This window comes from Hippoglossus hippoglossus, chromosome 24, assembly GCF_009819705.1.
Source record: "Hippoglossus hippoglossus isolate fHipHip1 chromosome 24, fHipHip1.pri, whole genome shotgun sequence".
In the NCBI taxonomy this organism is placed as follows: domain Eukaryota; kingdom Metazoa; phylum Chordata; class Actinopteri; order Pleuronectiformes; family Pleuronectidae; genus Hippoglossus; species Hippoglossus hippoglossus.
The window spans coordinates 700,001-717,531 of NC_047174.1; the positions used below are offsets into that span (position 1 = coordinate 700,001).

The window sequence follows — 17,531 nt, forward strand, 5'->3', positions numbered from 1 at the left end:
CACACACACACCACACACACCACACACACACACACACACACACACACACACACACACTCTTCTATTTTGGTCTCTGTGTGTTTCTCTGCACACGATCGACAGACGACTGTGACGTGGGAACGTAGATGAACTTTCACTCCACTCGTCAGTTAACAACCTCTAAGTCAAAGAGAAGCAGTAAAATGAGTTCATTTCACTGAGGAACTCCTGTAACTGACCCACAGACCTTCTGAGGGACGAGGACAGGAGGTCACGTGAGCAGAGAGATCTTCTAAAATACACAACTTTAGCTTACTGACAGTAGTGTTAGCAGCGCTTCACAGTCATGTGACTGATGAGAACAATCAGGAATGAGAACGTCTGCGCCATCGTTTACTAAAGTCTCAGTTTCTGTTCAGACTCAAACACAAACTCAGAGATTTCAAACTGAAACAAACCAGTTTACACAAGTCTCTGATTCAGAGGCTGGACAGAAGAAAGTCAAGTCTGAAACCTGCCGTCTTATATAAGGACTGTTTTTCACTGTAAGTGGCCTCATTCCCATGCACACACACACACACACACACCACACACACACACACACACACACACACACACACACACACACACACACACACACACACACACACACACACACACACACACACAGACAGTATTATCAGGAGAGAGGGAGCAGCCCAGACTGTAAAACTCTACCATCTCAAATTTGTGTTTAAGTGGGCGGTGCCACAGTGTGTGTGTGTGTGTGTGTGTGTGTGTGTGTGTGTGTGTGTGTGTGTGTGTGTGTGTGTGTGTGTGTCAGTGACTCCCAGGCTCCGTGGGAAAGCTCCACCACCAGTTCACTCTGCAGCCGCCTCGCAGGCCACAGTCTCGGACTATTCACCAAACAAACTTTGCTGGAAAAACGAATTATTTGAAACACTTTATTTTGGAATCTGAATTTCTTTGTTTGCCGGTGAGAGAAAACTTTTATTTTATTTTTTAGGGAACCTGTGAATATCATCACTTTGACAGAAGAAGTTTTGTTTTAGGGGAAGAAACTTCATCAACACCAGGAATAAAGCTAAACTTCCTGTCAGTCATTTCAACTCAACATTATTCCTCAACTTTCCTAAGAGACTCTTTAACTTTACCTCTGATTAAATATTTCCAACGTTATAAAAGAGTTTCATAGGAACTTGAAAAAAAGTAAAGTTTTAAAACTAAGACTACAGTTTTCTGGACTTGCCCCCCCCCCGTCCAGGCACCATGAAGCGGCCGTGTGAGGACAGCAGCTCAGAGGAGAGCGACGTGGAGGAGATGATCGATGTCGGCTGTGAGAACATTTATCCAGGGTGAGTTCAGTAACAACTACAAAACTACTCGTCATTCTCATATAAGAAGAAATGACATAAATTCTTTATGTTGTTCTTAAACTTCATTTTCTGGTTTTATTGAAGCAGAAAAATACTTTGAATCTGAATATTTTTCATGATCTAATTTCTAAATGTTCATATTTTAAGTGAAGGTTTGTAACAATAATACATGAAGAAGGTGATTTAATTAGTTTTTAAATAACATTAGTTTTCTTCAGTCAGACAAGTTTCTTTAAAAAGGTTTTAAAAAGTTAAAAGACAAAAAGGCGACATTTCCAAATGACATAATCAAAATTCACTAATCAATAATAATAAATTATTACTATTTAAATCTAATTTACTTACTAATTAAAACTCTCCAGTCTCCACTTCATTCTTTTCCATCAGCACCAAACTCCTGTGGATTTATTAACAGTTGTATAAACTGAACATTAAACAGAAGCAAATAAAACTGTTTCATTCTATTATATATAAACTTCATAAACATCATACAAATGTTAAATGATATGAGATCAACTCAAAGTCTGAGTGAACCTGCTGACACAAATTCATTTATTCTTGAGATATTCACCCAGTTAAGAGTTTTCTATAAAAGATTTTCATCATTTGATCCATAAAATGTCTGAAAATAGTAAAAATATAAAATGTCAGATCTTCAAAAACTCTGGAATATTCAGTTCATGTAAACAAGAAAAATAACTTCCTCACACCTGAGAAAAAGTATTTAGTTAAAATGACTCTGATGTTGAAATAGTTGCACGTTAACTTTAACATTTTAATAATGTCGGCGACAGAAAAGGATTAAAACAGGATTTGTGAATCTAAAGTTGTAAAAGTTTCCATTTGAACTTTATTAAAAAAGGTGAAGTGATGAAATTCATCTTTATAGATTCATCTTTTTTTCTGAACTGTGAGTTTGAATCAACTTGATAAATGAATTCAGCTGAAAGGTAAAATCCAGATGTTATAGAAGGTGTCGTGATCTCAGAGGAGCCGTTCATCACATCTGTCTCAAAGAGTTTATTCATATCAAAAATAATCTTCAATCAATCAGAACAATTAAAATAAAATACACATGTTTAAAAGTCCGTCTGGTGTTTATTCCTTCATGAAAAGTGTTGAAATAAACAAATCCTGCACTGAAAATATTCATTACAGTAAAAACATACATATTATCATAGAAACTTAAATGAAACAGGTATAATAATAATACAACTTTAATATTAGATTATTATACTGACATAAGAAAGTATAAATACCTAAGCTAACCTAATAAATAAAATTCTAATACGCTCATTTTAACCGTTTTATATTCTTTAAGATCATAATAGACAATAATGCTCATATTTTATAAACTGTATATTTCCCCTGTAAAATCTTAGACTGAGGAGAAACTGCAGCTGTAGAATGAAAGTGTAGCAACACAAAGGACAGGAGGACATTTCTGTTCTTATCATATGAATGTTTAATGTGTCCTTGGTGCATTTACAGGGAAATAAATCCACAAGAGAAATCGTTCTAAAGCAACATCTGGATGAGACGTCTGGAGCAACGAGACAATTCAATGCTCTTTGCATTTCTCTTTGATTCAACTTTAAAGTCTGATAAATTAAAGTTGTGTTTCCACAGACACATGAAGATGAGGATGATGAGATGTGGATCCCCGACCACCAGCACACAAGTGATGGCGAGGAAGAAACGCAAGGGGTAAAGTCCATGATGATGGAGGAAGGAGCTTCGTGCCTCAGAGGTCATTTGAGTTTGTAACGGTCTGTTTTCTGCGTCAGGTCATCGAGAAGCGACGCAGAGACAGAATCAACCACAGTCTGACGGAGCTACGACGACTCGTCCCCACAGCGTTCGAGAAGCAGGTGAGAAGAACGCTTTTCTCTAGAAAACTCTGATCATCCACCTTGATCCTGATTCATTCACTTTCCCCTTTTTCTTCCTCTTCCCGGTTTATTCTTCTTCCTCAGAGAATCAGGAAATAAAGGTTAAATAAAGCGGTTAATGATGTTCCACGAGTAGAGATTCATTAAAACACCAAATAACTTCCATCTTATTGCTTATTGGTCACAACAGTAATGTGAAAGATGTACGATCACCTCAGACCGTAAAACAAAGATGGACGACGCGTCTCCGCTGTCTCCGGGAAAACGGAGCTGAAACACCTGGGACACGAACGCTGCCACCCTTGTGGTGATGAAGCGAGCTGCCAGGAAACGTCGTTCTCACGCTAACTGTTTTTCTCAGGGTTCGGCTAACTGGAGAAAGCAGAAATCCTCCAGATGACCGTCGACCACCTGAAGATGATGCAGGCGACCGGAGGGAAAGGTAATCACACGTTGGCGTGAGGGACGGCCTGGACGTCACTTAGCAGCTCCGGGGACTCGTCACATGACCTGATCCTCCGTGTTTGGTCGCTGATGAAACGTTAATGTTTCTTCAGCAGGTGAAAATGTTCCTTAGTTTCACCTTCTGTTTCTATACAATAAGTTTTTACGTGTCTGCAGGTACTTTGACCGTCCACGCTCTGGCCCTGGACATTCCTGTCTCTCGGTTTCAGGGAGTGTGTGACGGAGGTTTCCCGCTACCTGTGCACCGTGGAGGCCCTGGACTCCGGCGACCCCCTGCGTTCCCGCCTCCTCTCCCACCTCACTTCCTGCGCCTCCCACTCTCCCACAGCAGCCGTACCCTTCCCTCACCCCCTCCACCCTCACCACTGGGCCGCTGCCGTCACCACCGCGGCAGGATTTCGTCATCTTCCCGCCGCCGCGCCGTACGGGCTCCCTGTTTCCTCAGACGTCGGAGGAGGTGGAGCCCCCCAAAGGCTGGCGGAGTTATCGCAGCGCAGGCGGCCTCCTTCTTACTCCGCCCATGCAGACTCCACCACCTCCTCCTCTCCTTCCTCCTCCTCCTCCTCCTCCTCTTCGTCTCTTGTGCTCTCCCCTCTCTCCGCCTCGCTCCTCTCCTCTCGGCCTCGTTTCCCATCGCCCTCCACGCAGGTTTCCCCGTCCTTCCTCCCTCCTCTTTCACCTCCACTCCTCCCTTCTCCTCCTCCTCCTCCTCCTCCTCCACGTCCCCAGACTCCTCTCAGCAGCAGTAGACCCTACAGGCCGTGGGGAACGAGGTCGGAGCGTCTGACCTCTGACCTCTGACCTCCTCACACTTTCACCCCCACTGTTTGGGCTGTGACTGTTAACCTGTTAACATGTTGTTCACGTGTTCACCTGCTGATTCTATTAAAACTCTCTGACTGGTTGTTTCAAAAACTTTATTCTTCTTATTCAACCGTGTTTTTCTTCCATTAGATTTACTCCACGTTTATTAAAATGTTTGCTGCCGTGAAAATAAAACTACATATTTATTATTGTAAAGTCTGGTGAGTTTCTGCTTTACACACACACACACAGACACACACACACACACACACACACACACAGAGACACACACACACACACCACAGACACACACACAGAGACACACACAGACAGACAGACAGGACCAAACACACACACACACACTCTCTCTCATACACACCACACACACCACATACACACACACACAGACACCACAGACACACAGAGACACACACAGACACACACACTCTCTCTCACACACACACACACACAAATGAGGGCCAGGAGCTGCACTTAGTAAGAATAGATTTTTATGGATTTCATGATTTGAAATGATAATAAATGACCCGAGTCTTTCTCCTGTGTCTCTTCTTCACGGTGACATCAAGACGACCATGTTCTTCGCACTGAAGATCTCGATCCAGTATCCGTCCGGGTCCTGGATGAAGGCCAAGTCCTTCACTTTACCTGTGGGAGAAATGAAGGAGTTTTAATAAACACAGACTGAGAACATACTGTCACCCTGCTCTGACCCACAGCGCCACCTGCTGGTGGAGACTCACATCAGCCAAAGACAAGTTGAAGACATCAGCAGGAATACTGAAGGATTTAATGTTGAAGAAAGAAAGAGATTCTCACACTGAGAGAAGTTAGAGTTTAATATCAAAGAGCGACTGTGTGAACCTGATTCATGACCAAAGAAGAAGAACTCACCGGACTCTGGCTTCTTCACAAACTTTACACACTGATCCTCAAACAGTTTACAGGCAGCAGAGGACGTCAGGGACACAGATACCGATATGACCTGCACCAGACACAGGGTGAGACACACAGAGACACACACAGAGAGAGCGAGACACACAGAGACACACACAGAGAGAGCGAGACACACAGAGACACACACACAGAGAGAGACACACAGAGACACACACACAGAGAGAGACACACACAGAGAGAGAGAGACACACAGAGACACACACAGAGACACACAGAGAGAGAGAGAGACACACAGAGACACACAGAGACACACAGAGACACACAGAGACACACACACACACACACTAACTCACCAAATCCTCGCGGTTGGTTGTTCCCGTTGTGATACGACAGTTTTCCATCCTTCTCCGATCCCCAGTTACTGAAAAACACACGGAGACGTTCATGATGAATGAAATAAAAGAACATGTCAGCTGAGAGACAGGAACAGGGATCAAAGGTCAAAGGGTCAGTGACCTCATGGATTCGGTTCAACAGATAAGTTGATTTTCAAAAAGAAGAAGAAAGGTTTTAAAACATGAATATTATGAAAAACGAGGATCGTATAAAAGTCTAAAATGTTGATAGTGTGAAACCTTCGTCTGGGACAGTTTCTGTCTTCACGTGTGTGGGGACAGAAACCTTCGTCTGGGACAGTTTCTGTCTTCACGTGTGGAGACAGAAACCTTCGTCTGGGACAGTTTCTGTCTTCACGTGTGGAGACAGAAACCTTCGTCTGGGACAGTTTCTGTCTTCACGTGTGGAGACAGAAACCTTCGTCTGGGACAGTTTCTGTCTTCACGTGTGGGGACAGAAACCTTCGCCTGGGACAGTTTCTGTCTTCACGTGTGGAGACGTCACATTGATGGAGTGGTTTTCTTAGGTTTTTTCTATTTGCATGTCTCTCGGCCGGTGTAGAGAAATGCATCATGAGGTCATTCTGAGATGTCCCCACACGTACTGTGTGAGCTCGATGGTGCCTCGGCGAGAGAAGGTCCACGCTGTCCTCTCTCTGAGGTCATCAGGGATGTCCAGCTTGTCCTCGTAACCCAGGAAGTAGAGCGTGAAGCGCATCGAGGGGAAGTCGATTTTCTGCAAAAACCTGCAACAGCACAGGAATTAGAAAGATTGTGTCAAAGGGTGTTGGGTTACAAGAGGAACGTGGAGGTGGACTCACGTCATCCCAAGGATCCGAGTGTAGAAGTCCAGAGACCTGAGCGGATCTTTGACCCTCAGCATCGTCTGTTGCATCATGTAGTCCTGCACACGTCACCACGGCAACGAGGCAGAGAGCTTTAGTAGTGTGTGTCACATTTCAACAGGGCAGGAATTCAAAGCTTCTTACAGTCAAAAAACATTTAGATAGAAATAATAGGAGTCAATTTAAAAACAAACAGAAATATTAAAATACAATGTAGTTTTTACTGATCAACAGCGCCCCCTGCAGCCACACGCGGGGAAACATTCTCTGGTTTGAGGTTAAAAAAGTGACATTGTGTTGCTCTAAGAAAGTTTCAGAGGGATCATCAGTGGATCTGATCAAAGTCAAACAGGAAGAACTTCAAAGTTTCTTCTCCATGTTTGATTTGAACAGATCAAACAACACGAGTGTGTCTGAGTCGAAATCCTGAATCTGAGGCTCAGCTCAGCAAACCTGCGACAGTGTGTGAAGAGTGTGCACAGGCGTGTGCACGTCTGGAGTCCAACAGGTCTGACTGCGTTAAGGACTCACACACATTCTGCAGACACACACACATTCAGACTGACACACATTCAGACTCACACACTCAGACTCACACACATTCTGCAGACACACACATTCAGACTCACACACATTCAGACTCACACACATTCAGACTCACACACATTCTGCAGACACACATTCAGACTCACACACATTCTGCAGACTCACACATTCAGACTGACACACATTCAGACTCACACACATTCTGCAGACTCACACATTCAGACTCACACACATTCTGCAGACACACACACATTCAGACTCACACACACTCACAAAGCAAACTAAACAGTGACTATAACCAGCAACACAGAGCATATGAATCCTTTCAGAATAAAAGTAATGGGTTCACCTTGGTGATGGGGTCTCCCTCTTTGCAGGCAGCACCCACAGCCTCCTCTGACAAACCTGCGTCCTCCATGACTCACTGACTCTCACTGACTCTCACTGACTCTCCACCTCCACCTGAGCTGCTGCTCCGGATCTACTTCCTGAACTTTAAAATGGCTTCTTCGTTCGTTTCATTCTGTTCATCAGTAAACATTCATATTATTCCATCACAGACGTGATTATCATTTTCATTATCAGTACATCTGACTATGTTTTATCTTTAGTAACTGATCCATTGTTTTGTTGATTCTATAAAATGTCAGGAAACTGCGAAGAAGCCTCAACAACTCAGTTCTGAGTCTCATGAGATTATTATTTTATTAATGTTTCTAAATAAAGAGTTTAACATCTTCTGTCTTAGACCATGAACGAGCCTTCAGGGGCCCGGCCAGGAAAACACCCACAACACAAACACACACACACACACACAATCTAAGTAACTTGTTCAGGTACAAGAATGCAGCAGCAGCAGCAGCTGCAGGTCTGAACAGGAAACAGAGGTGTGTGTGTGTGAGAGTGTGAGTCTGTGAGAGAGTGTGAGTCTGTGTGTGTGTGAGAGTGTGAGTCTGTGAGAGTGAGTGAGAGTGTGAGTCTGTGTGTGTGTGTGTGTGAGAGTGTGAGTCTGTGTGTGTGTGTGAGAGTGAGTCTGTGTGTGTGTGAGAGTGTGAGTCTGTGTGTGTGAGTGAGAGTGTGAGTCTGTGTGTCATCACACCCTGATCCTGGATCAGACGACTAACCTCCTCTGAAGTAAAAACAGGTTACCCAACACTAACGTAAATAAAGATGGCCGACATGACAGCTCCTACGAGTGAAGCCAAAGCATCTCCATCGCCCCCTGGTGGCTGGCTTAAGTATTGCTCATAAACCCCACCTCCTCCATGTTAGTAGATGGGAAATGGACCAAAATAAGGATAATTTTTTATTTCTTTGTTGTGAAAGTTTTTACTGAAACACAAAGTTTATTCTTTTAAAGAAAAAACATTACAATTTAGAACTAGATCAAAATGAAGTAGAATAATATAATAACATTTTCATATGTACAAGTTCAGTACAAACTAAAATCACAAAGCTTTTCACAAAACTTTCAAAAAATCTAAAATTCCACAGAGTCATTTAGAACCAGGTTTTAAAAACAGTTTGAAAAAGCGAAGTGAAAACATTAGCGTGTGACTCAGTGAATGTCGGGAGGAGGTGATGTCGTCATCTCCGCGCTGCCTTGCGACTCTCGAGCAGCTGAACCACCAGGCGGCTCTTCAGAGACGACACTTTGCTGCTGTAGTTCTGCTGCAGGACGGACGCCAGCTCGCCACGGAGGCGCCGCAGGCTCGGCAGGGAGCCGCAGTCCGGCACGTTCAGCAGCGTGTGGAAGAACTGCAGCCACAGGTCGCTGTGCGGGTTCCTGCAACACACACCAGGAAATCATTGTAAAATTGTTGTCAGATTGATTTCTGCTGACGTACATGGAAACACAAAAACACCTGCAGTAAACAAACACTCACCTTCTAAACACAGCGTTCGTCCTCCAGACGCCATCTTCCTTTGTGACCTGCATGTACGTCCCAAACAACAAACAGTAAACCGTCCCTGCGATTCCAAAGAAGTCCGTCTGAAAACACAACAAAAGACAAAGTAAGACCTTTGAGATCAAACTGTCTGGATTCAAATTAACGTGTTTTCTGTCAGAGCGAAATAGATAAAACACGACTAATGTTAAAACTCTTACATTATGAAAAACATCGGACAAATTCGTACAGAATCGTTTCTAAAAGTCCAAGAGGTCCCGCTGCGTCTGTACCTGATAGTTCCACGGCTTCCCGCTGAGCATCTCTGTGCACTGGAACCCCGACGTCAAGCACTTGGCTGTGAAAGCAGTGCCTTCTGGGAAAAGCTCCATGTCAATGCTTTGTCCCAGGTCAATGAGAACGAGGCCGTGGTCCAAGCTCTCTGAATCGAAACACTTGTTCTCCAAGAACCTGAAGCACAGCATCATGGTGACACGTCAACAACATGTGACCACAGGAGATGACGTGTGAGCGAGTGCACGTGTTGATGACGTGTGTGACATGTTGCTCAGAGGCTGGAGGTCAACGTTACACAAAATGCAGCGTTTACATTTCATCAGAATGAATTAACAAAAAATGCCCAATGACATTTTAATTTACCACTAGAGAAAAGCAGCAGATCGTCACATTTTAGATGCAAAGGTTTGATAACTGAGATCATGACGATGAAAACACGAACTTATTTGATCGGTGAATGTAATCATGACTTCTGGAAAGTGACGACTTCGGACATGTTGGTGTCAGAGGTGGAATATTCATGAGCCGTAGAAAGGTGATACATGCGGAGATGGATGGTTACCTCTCCCCCAACAGGAAGTTGTCAGGCTTGATGTCGGCGTGGATGACGTGGACGCTGTGCAGCCGCTCCACCATGTGCAGGATACAGATGGTGAAGTACATGACCAGAGGCTGAGGCATCACCTTATCGCTCAGGGCTTTGTACATGTTCACCGTGTTCTGAGGGTCACATGTTCAGAGAAACACGTCTTATTCACGTTCACGTTCCAGTCAACCTAACGTCAGAGACGTGCTCACGTACCAGCAGGGTGCCGTAGTTGTGAAGCTCCCCGAGCAGCACACTCCCGTTGTGGAAGAGGTGAGCCGAGCTCATGCTGCTGTAGAGGTGTCGGACGCCGGGCTGCAGCCGAGCGTCCAGCTGAGTGTGGACGTAGAACTCCCAGGGATTGGCTGGTTTCTGAACCTGCGGCACGAAGAAGAAACAGAGGGGACGATTTCCAGATTCATCTCTTCTGACACTTTTACACCCTTTTTATTAAAGTAGGCGATTTGAATGTTTCATACGGTTAAAACATTAAATAAAACAACATGCTGTATTAGAGAAAACCACAGTCTTGTCATTGTGGGACGCACAGTGTTTGTGTACTGGTGAGCTTCATGTATTATTCTACCAGAGTTAAGGGTCTTAACCTACAGCTGCTGCCGCTCTCACCTTTAGAATCATCCTCTCTGAGGTCATGGGGTCAGTCGCCTGGTAGACGGTGGCAAAGGCTCCTTCCCCGAGGACGCCGTCGACTCGCAGGGACGCCTTTCCTGTTGGAGACATGAACGTTTAGTGAGAGACTTTGTCATCAGCTCGGTCACGGTGCCCCGACCTGAAGAGTCACTGAAGGTTCCCACTGACCAACAAGAAAGAATCATCATCACTACACCTGAATATCAAACTGCTTCTTCACCGGGAAGAAAAACCTTTCGGTCAAACATTGACTCAGTTTCATAACGATCTGAAAGTATTTTAAACTTCTCGTGATAAACTAAAACGTCTCTAACTTAGAGTCTTGTGCTTTAGCTTCACTGTCTGTTGCTGAGTCAGTGGACCTTCAAAACACCCACAAGGTGTTTCCGTCCTTTAACAGCGAATCCTCATCAACCTCGTGGGTCACGATCGGACGACATCAGTCTATGATGTCACTCTGCTGCTGCTCGGAGCAAATACGTTTACTTTATAACCGCAGACAAGTATCGATAACTAGTATTTTACATATTAGTGATATTTCCTTCATTTACCACCGATCACAGTAACCATAGGATTTATGTGTGTAAGACATTAAACAGACGGAGGACGATGTATTTAAAAGGTCTGTGCCTGTAACACGCAGCGACCCCATTCAGTCCTCATGCTAAGCTGTGAAGGTCGTTGATCTCTTACCCATGCTGATGGTCATCTTTGGGGTGATGTTGGGGATGTTGCAGGGCCAGGTGATGCAGCGGGGGTGAGAGGTGAGGGGCGGGGTCAGTGCAGACAGCAGACCAGAGATCAGTTCGCTATCCCAGGGATCCGACACCAGTGGGACGGCCACTGTCCCGGCTGTGTTCATGGAGACGTCAGCGCTGGCCGTCATTCCTCTGTCGGGACTCATGGGTTCATCTAAAGTGCTGAACCGCAGGGACTGCTGCTCCGGGCTCATGGGCACGTCGGCACAGAGCTGCAGCTGCTCTGGACTCATGGGGACGTCCAGGGTCCTGTTTGGAACAGTGTCTGCCGCCTTGGGTCGAAGGGGGCTGAGGAAGGCGTCCAGATCTGGCTCCACTTTGACCTCGGGGCTTCTGATGGACATCCAGTCCAGTTTGAGAGGACACTCTGGGCTCATGGGAACGTCGTGGGCTGATGTCTCTACTCGCTCTGGACTGGAGGGTTTGTCTATATCTTCTTTAAAGATTTGAAATGGTTCACTTTTGGGTCCGACAGAGCTCTCGGGCTCCTGCGAGGCTGGTTTGGGAGGCTGCTCGGGGCTGGTGTACACCTCCCAGCCAGGCCCTGAGGTCCTGGGGAGGGAGGAGTCTGTCGGACACAACGTCTGGTCTCTGAAGGAGAGCGCGGTGGGAGGAGGAGGCTGCACCATGGTGATGGAGGAGGTGGTCAGGCAGTGATGGCTGCTGGCGAGCCCTTCGCCGACGATGGTGCCTTGTCTCACTGAGGAAGGAACCAGGCGACTGGATTCAGAGAGCTTGTCATCAGACGGACTCTGCTCGATAATGGGGCTGAGCGGGGAGAAGAGAATATAAATGTCACAGATACACAGAGCGGAGTCCGAGAGAACTTCATCAGATCATCGTCCTCCAGTGTTACAGACTGGTCACCTTAGTTTTTTGGGCTGGCGTCTGATAAAGGGATCATCACCAGCTTCGCTGCCATCACAGTTGTTCTCTGGAGAAAAGGAAAAATGAAGTGTTTTGGAATAAACCAAGTTCTTGACACCATGAAAAGTTTTGTTGTCGTTGAATATTCTGCTGCGTTTGGGATAAAAAGGTGATTTTAGGTTCAGGTACCTTGGTCCTCGAAAAAGTTGCTGCTGAACATGGTCTTGTGCGTGAAGGGGGTGGAGACACACTGGGCCTGCATGTCGAAGTCCGTGGTGCTGTTGGGACAAGCATCCAGAGAGTTGAGGGAGTTGTAGCGAGCTCCCCACATGGTGCTCTCGTCTGGCATCAGGTCCTGAGGAGTCTCCTGATCGCAAAACAGACGAGCGTCAAAAACACGGGAACCGTCGCCAAATAGGTCAATTAAAAAATTGTAAAAGTAGTTGGACATTAAGATTCATTCTTAACCTCAACACAACGTGATGTTTGATACTCACATTAGGTTTTTCTGTCTTAGACACTGCGATTTCAGCGAGCGCTCTGATTGGTTTGGGCTTCTCTGCCGCAGCGGGAGCAGCAGCACTGAACGGAACCACAGGCACAAAATCACAGGAAAATGATTCATGTAAATGTCAAACTTGTATTTTTAATCACATTAAATATGTGTCTTTAGCTTTGTCAGACAGGACGATGCTAGTGGATTCTTCATTAAAGCTGATAAAGGTCATATTTACCTGCCGTTTTCTTTGTCGTCCTGGAAGATGGTGAACGGGGCAGCGGACGGAGGATTCCTGAACGAGGAGTCGCCTCCTGCAAATCATCGAAAGACCGAAAATAAATTACATGAATTGGGAAAGATTTGCAGCAAACCTTGAAAATGTGAGCCTCTTGTGAAGAGAAGAACTCCGGCTTCACGCTCATGTGCAGTTTGTTTTGAACGTGCATAATCTTAATAATTTATTCGTGAATTTAGAACATATTTACCATTTCTTGAGTATCCACCATCGAACCCCCTCTCAGCAACGTGGAGCGCCGATGTGCCGTTGAACTGATCTTCTAAGAGAGTCGGAGCCTGGAACATGTCCATGATGACATCTGGACAACACCAAACCAGAGTCAATGTTAGCCGCTGTCATTTGAACATCTTCTAAGATTCCACATCACCGAATTTCAGTTCGGCGCTTTGGGACCAAGACACAGCTGCTGAGTTACACGTGTGAACGCAGCTCTTGTTTCGAATCCAGACGAAGTTGTGAAACGAGGGCAGGAAGGAAATATGTAAGAAAATACTCAATCTGTGTATGTATGTGACTAAGCCTAAGAAAGAAACCCAGTGGTGTTCAGGCGATCGGGATGTGGAACCTCTGTGCTCACCCAGCGCTTCCCGTGTGTTGACCGTGGGCGACGGCAGCACCCTGGACGGTGTGGCCTGAACAAAGCCCAGTGACGTGTTAGGAGTGATGTGAGACAGGTTAGCTGTGCCCCCCTGTGACACTGAGAGACACAAAGAGCAGGACATTTAGAAACGTTCAGGAGAAGCAGCGGTCACGTTCCAGGGCTCATCTGTGAACCACGGGTCTTACTCACCGTTCAGTTTCTCCTCTGCTTCCTGTAGCTGACTGACGTCCCTGAGGAAATAGAACAATATGATTAAGGAAAGATCTGAAGCACAGGATGGACACAGCTCAGGTGATGACACCGACCCAACAAGGCTTTTCATTGACATGTCACCAGCTGCAATTAAATTCAGTGACTCACAGGTGTGTGGCGTTGTGCTCCTGTGGTCGACCGCTCTGCCAGCGGTCCGGCAGAACGGAAGCATCACGGCTGAGGATGTCGGCGTCCACAGCGGAGAAAGGGGCGGGTCTGTGGAGCGACAGGTTTACCTGCTCATAGCTGACAGGCTGCAGAGCGAGAGGCGCCTGGTGTGCGGGCGCCGACGCAGCCGCTGATGTTGGTAAGTGGATGCTCCTGTCAGCAAGGACAGAGGGATGATGGGATACGTCAGAGCTCAGAGTGTTTGTGTCAGCAGGTTGGGCGTGGTTCAGCCACAGAGGAGGTGCAGGCATGGCGGCGGCTGCAGCGGCTTCTTGGGTGAACGTTGACTCAGCGTGTAATGACAAACCAAGAGAGCGTCTGCTGCTCAGATGGTTTGAGGGCCGAGGACGCCCAAAGGGATTCTGGGTAGGATGAGGGTTCGGATACGCGGCAGCTTCTACAACAGACAGCTGAGACGAAGAAACACATTCACTGAATGAAAAGTAATGTTTTCATATGTTAAACACAATCACACTGTACCATGACATTCATTGTGTGGTGGTGAATTCAGAGAAACATGGAATGTGGAGTCTGACCTTCTGTGACGGAGGCTGGCCGCTTAAACCACCACACGTTTCCAGATTCTGCACCACCTGCTCCAACATGGACTTGATGTTGCGGATTCCCTCCTCTTCCTCCCTCAGCATCTTCTCCACTTTAAAAAGCAAAAATAACAACAGAAACAACAAAAGATCAGATTTGGACTTTTCAAGCCTTCTTCATGATCTGACGTCAAACTTACTGTTTTCTCTCCGCTGCTTTTCCTTCGTCTCCCGGATCTTACGGAAGTATTTCTCTGCCCGAACCTCCTCAAATGATAATTCAGAGCCTTCGCAGGCGAGTTCATCCGTCATGTACTCCGACACGGTCTGAACGCCGGAGCCCTGACACGAGCGAGTCACCCCTGAATTCTCGGAGCGGGAGAGTCTGGAGGAGACGGCAGATTATCACATCTCATTGGTAAACAGGATGTGAGCAGTTTTACCAATGTTGCATTCTTTTAAAATGTTGGGTGTATAGAAAAATAAATGTGAAAGTTTTCATTTCTATATATGGAAATTGAATTACAAATATTAATTGTACTTTTTTCTTTTAATGACGAATAGAACATTTTATTAAATCTTTGTGCTTTGGACTGAAAGGTCAGCGGCTCACAGCAGAAGCATAAAATGATCTCACAGGAAACAAACGTAGAACTATAAGAATAGTTTTCACTTACGTCACAATGGTTTTAACTTCAGGTGGTTTGGCCGCCCAATCCACAGAGGCCTGTACCCGAGAGAGAAACAGTGATAACCCCCCTTCACCATTTATCACCTACATGGATTGATTATTGTCTCAATGCTGTATTTTTATGTTTTATTACTTTATTCCCTGGTGTTATTTGTAAACTGTAAAAAACGTTTATAATAACAGTGCGTACTAACAGACCTTGCTCTGGGTGACAGGTTCTCTGTGTGAGGTCATCTGGTTGGTTACATGGGAGGTCTGCAGAGGATTCACACCTCCTGCTTTACAAAACACAGTTAGTAGTTGACACAGCTGAACATTTTATAGATTTAAACCAAGACACAGGTAAAATAAACTCTTACCTGATCCCGGCGTCTGGCTTCTGGTTTGAAACTGCCTGCAGATCAGATTGAGTTTTAAGTCAGATAATAAGACAGTTAAAAGTCCAGAAGTGACTCCACCAGGGTTCTTAACACAGCTACACCCCCCAGTCTGTGCAGCTCTGTCTTTACATCCACAGTATGTGTTTCTCGTCACCTGTATTCATGGAGAACCGTGTCGACTGGCTGGGCCTGGTTCTCCACTGCTTTCTGGTACACGGCGTCCGCCTGTTCATTCAGACCCCTCTGCTCAAACTGCTGTGCCCAGGCCACGTAGAGCGCCGCGGCCCGGGTGCCGATGCCCTTACTGAAGACGTGACTATACAGCGCTATGGGGTCGGAATAGTAACTCGCCTGGAGACAGGGTCACAATGAAGAAATGCTCAGGAGAGACTTGAACAGTGTGAGCAACAAACCAAACCAACAGTTGTGTGTCGGTTGTCTGAGTGTGAGATGTCAATCAGACTTACACATTTAATGCAGTAGTTCACATATCTGATGTCATTAGCATATTGCTCGACGTTCAAAAACCTCTGCACGAGACTGTCGAACACCACAGAGATCCCACTGTCCCCGTCTGCAGGAAGTCTCTGCTCCAGGTACTCCACAAACCTGGAACACACAACCATTCTCTGCATCGTTGAGAAAGACGACAACCAGCGCACACATTACAAACACAACATTAAAGTAGAGGCTTTAAAGGAACCTTAACATAATTAAGACCTTCCTGATGTATTTAAAACATAGTGGTAATATTTAAGACATTTACATGGTATCAAGTAGTGATAATAAAAGTAATACTATGAAATACTGCACATGATATTGAACATAATCTAATGGAAAAACACAGTAATATTGAACATGAATGTTAATATTGAACATGAATAACCAGAGTAGTATTACACATAGTGTTCGTATCATTTAAATGTTGTTGATACTTTATTATTGAACCTTAGCTCAGCCAGGCTAACAACCCAACACTCACTTGTCCCATGGATCCAAAGGGTCGTCTCCGGTGTAAGAGCTCAGCCTGCTTTCAAAGCTCCTGGGGGGGGGGGGAGGAGGAGGAGGAAGATTTAAAGAAGCGTGAATAACGTCCACATCTTCTGGTTTTATGACAATGAAATAAAACAGCGGCTGTGCTAGCAGCGCTGCTAGCATCCAGCTAGCTCCGGGTAACAGTCGTGTTTGGTGCGGACTTACTGTAAATATGAGGAGAAGTCCATCTCGCTTTATGCTTTTAAAACGTCCTTTTCCCCGCGAGTCGACTCCTGCTGTTGTGTTTTATTGTTTCACGTCACAAAGTTCGACGAGAAACTTCCATCGTTGCGTTTGTTTTCTCCTCAGAACCGACGCTGCTCCGGCTACGTTTGAAAATTCGCGCTCAGCCAATAGCAAGGCGTTGTCTGAAAAGGCCACGCCCCCGTAACGTGACGAAACATCCGGAGTACAAAAAAACCCACAAAATAAAACATTCAAATTGTTATTTGTTATTAATGTTTTATATCCTTGTTCTTATTTGTCATGTTTTTGTCACGGCTACTTTGAAAGGTGCTTTATAAATACAATTTGTATTATTATTGTTATTAAGTATATACCTTAAATAGGCTCTATACTTTGTTCATGTCAAAACGTACAAAACAAGCCTGAAAACATCAAAATCTATTTCAGTTTACTCCTGAATATAAATTAGTGGGTAAATATTTGCATATTTCTGTTTAATTAAATAGTAACAAATAAAAATATATATCACTAAACGTTTTTCAAGGGTGAAGTTTAATGTGAAAGGTTTCCGTCCCAATTCGTTTTTCCGGTTTCAGTTTTCAAAATAAGGACGC

At 45.1% G+C, this 17,531-nt stretch overlaps 2 protein-coding genes, 1 long non-coding RNA gene and 1 pseudogene across 3 annotated transcripts; 2 read left to right on the forward strand and 2 right to left on the reverse strand.

The window, feature by feature from the left end:
* Positions 1–561: 561 nt before the first annotated feature.
* LOC117758783 lies at positions 562–3,691 on the forward strand. Its single transcript, XR_004613360.1, has 4 exons — positions 562–1,334; positions 2,985–3,062; positions 3,143–3,226; positions 3,609–3,691. It is a non-coding gene; the product is annotated as an uncharacterized LOC117758783 (long non-coding RNA).
* Positions 3,692–3,813: 122 nt separating this feature from the next.
* Positions 3,814–4,532, forward strand: hey2 (hes-related family bHLH transcription factor with YRPW motif 2). Its single transcript, XM_034580738.1, is given in 4 exon segments — positions 3,814–3,900; positions 3,902–4,322; positions 4,325–4,446; positions 4,448–4,532. Coding segments are annotated over 4 exon segments (696 nt in total). The 3' UTR covers positions 4,514–4,532.
* A 482-nt stretch (positions 4,533–5,014) lies between these two features.
* Positions 5,015–7,768, reverse strand: LOC117758766 (annotated as a pseudogene).
* A 768-nt stretch (positions 7,769–8,536) lies between these two features.
* Positions 8,537–17,068, reverse strand: bub1 (BUB1 mitotic checkpoint serine/threonine kinase). The gene is made up of 24 exons (XM_034580740.1): positions 16,897–17,068; positions 16,679–16,738; positions 16,164–16,305; positions 15,851–16,047; positions 15,678–15,710; positions 15,515–15,587; positions 15,303–15,352; positions 14,826–15,010; positions 14,620–14,738; positions 14,024–14,493; positions 13,853–13,893; positions 13,640–13,759; positions 13,250–13,360; positions 13,000–13,075; positions 12,763–12,847; positions 12,455–12,632; positions 12,266–12,332; positions 11,334–12,166; positions 10,617–10,717; positions 10,206–10,367; positions 9,966–10,123; positions 9,400–9,577; positions 9,104–9,210; positions 8,537–9,003 (listed from the first exon to the last, which is right to left on the reverse strand). Exons 1-24 carry the CDS (start codon positions 16,917–16,919, stop codon positions 8,805–8,807), a joined length of 3,768 nt encoding a protein of 1,255 aa, XP_034436631.1. The 5' UTR covers positions 16,920–17,068; the 3' UTR covers positions 8,537–8,804.
* Between the last annotated feature and the right edge of the window lie 463 nt (positions 17,069–17,531).

Excerpts from the sequence above, each read along its gene's own strand:
- bub1 (XM_034580740.1), bottom strand. The coding sequence starts at position 16,919 with ATGGACTTCTCCTCATATTTACA. Across the intron at positions 16,306-16,678 it reads CCTTTGGATCCATGGGACAA|GTTTGTGGAGTACCTGGAGC; the intron begins GTGAGTGTTGGG and ends TGTGTGTTCCAG. Across the intron at positions 10,368-10,616 it reads CAGAGAGGATGATTCTAAAG|GTTCAGAAACCAGCCAATCC; the intron begins GTGAGAGCGGCA and ends TTCGTGCCGCAG.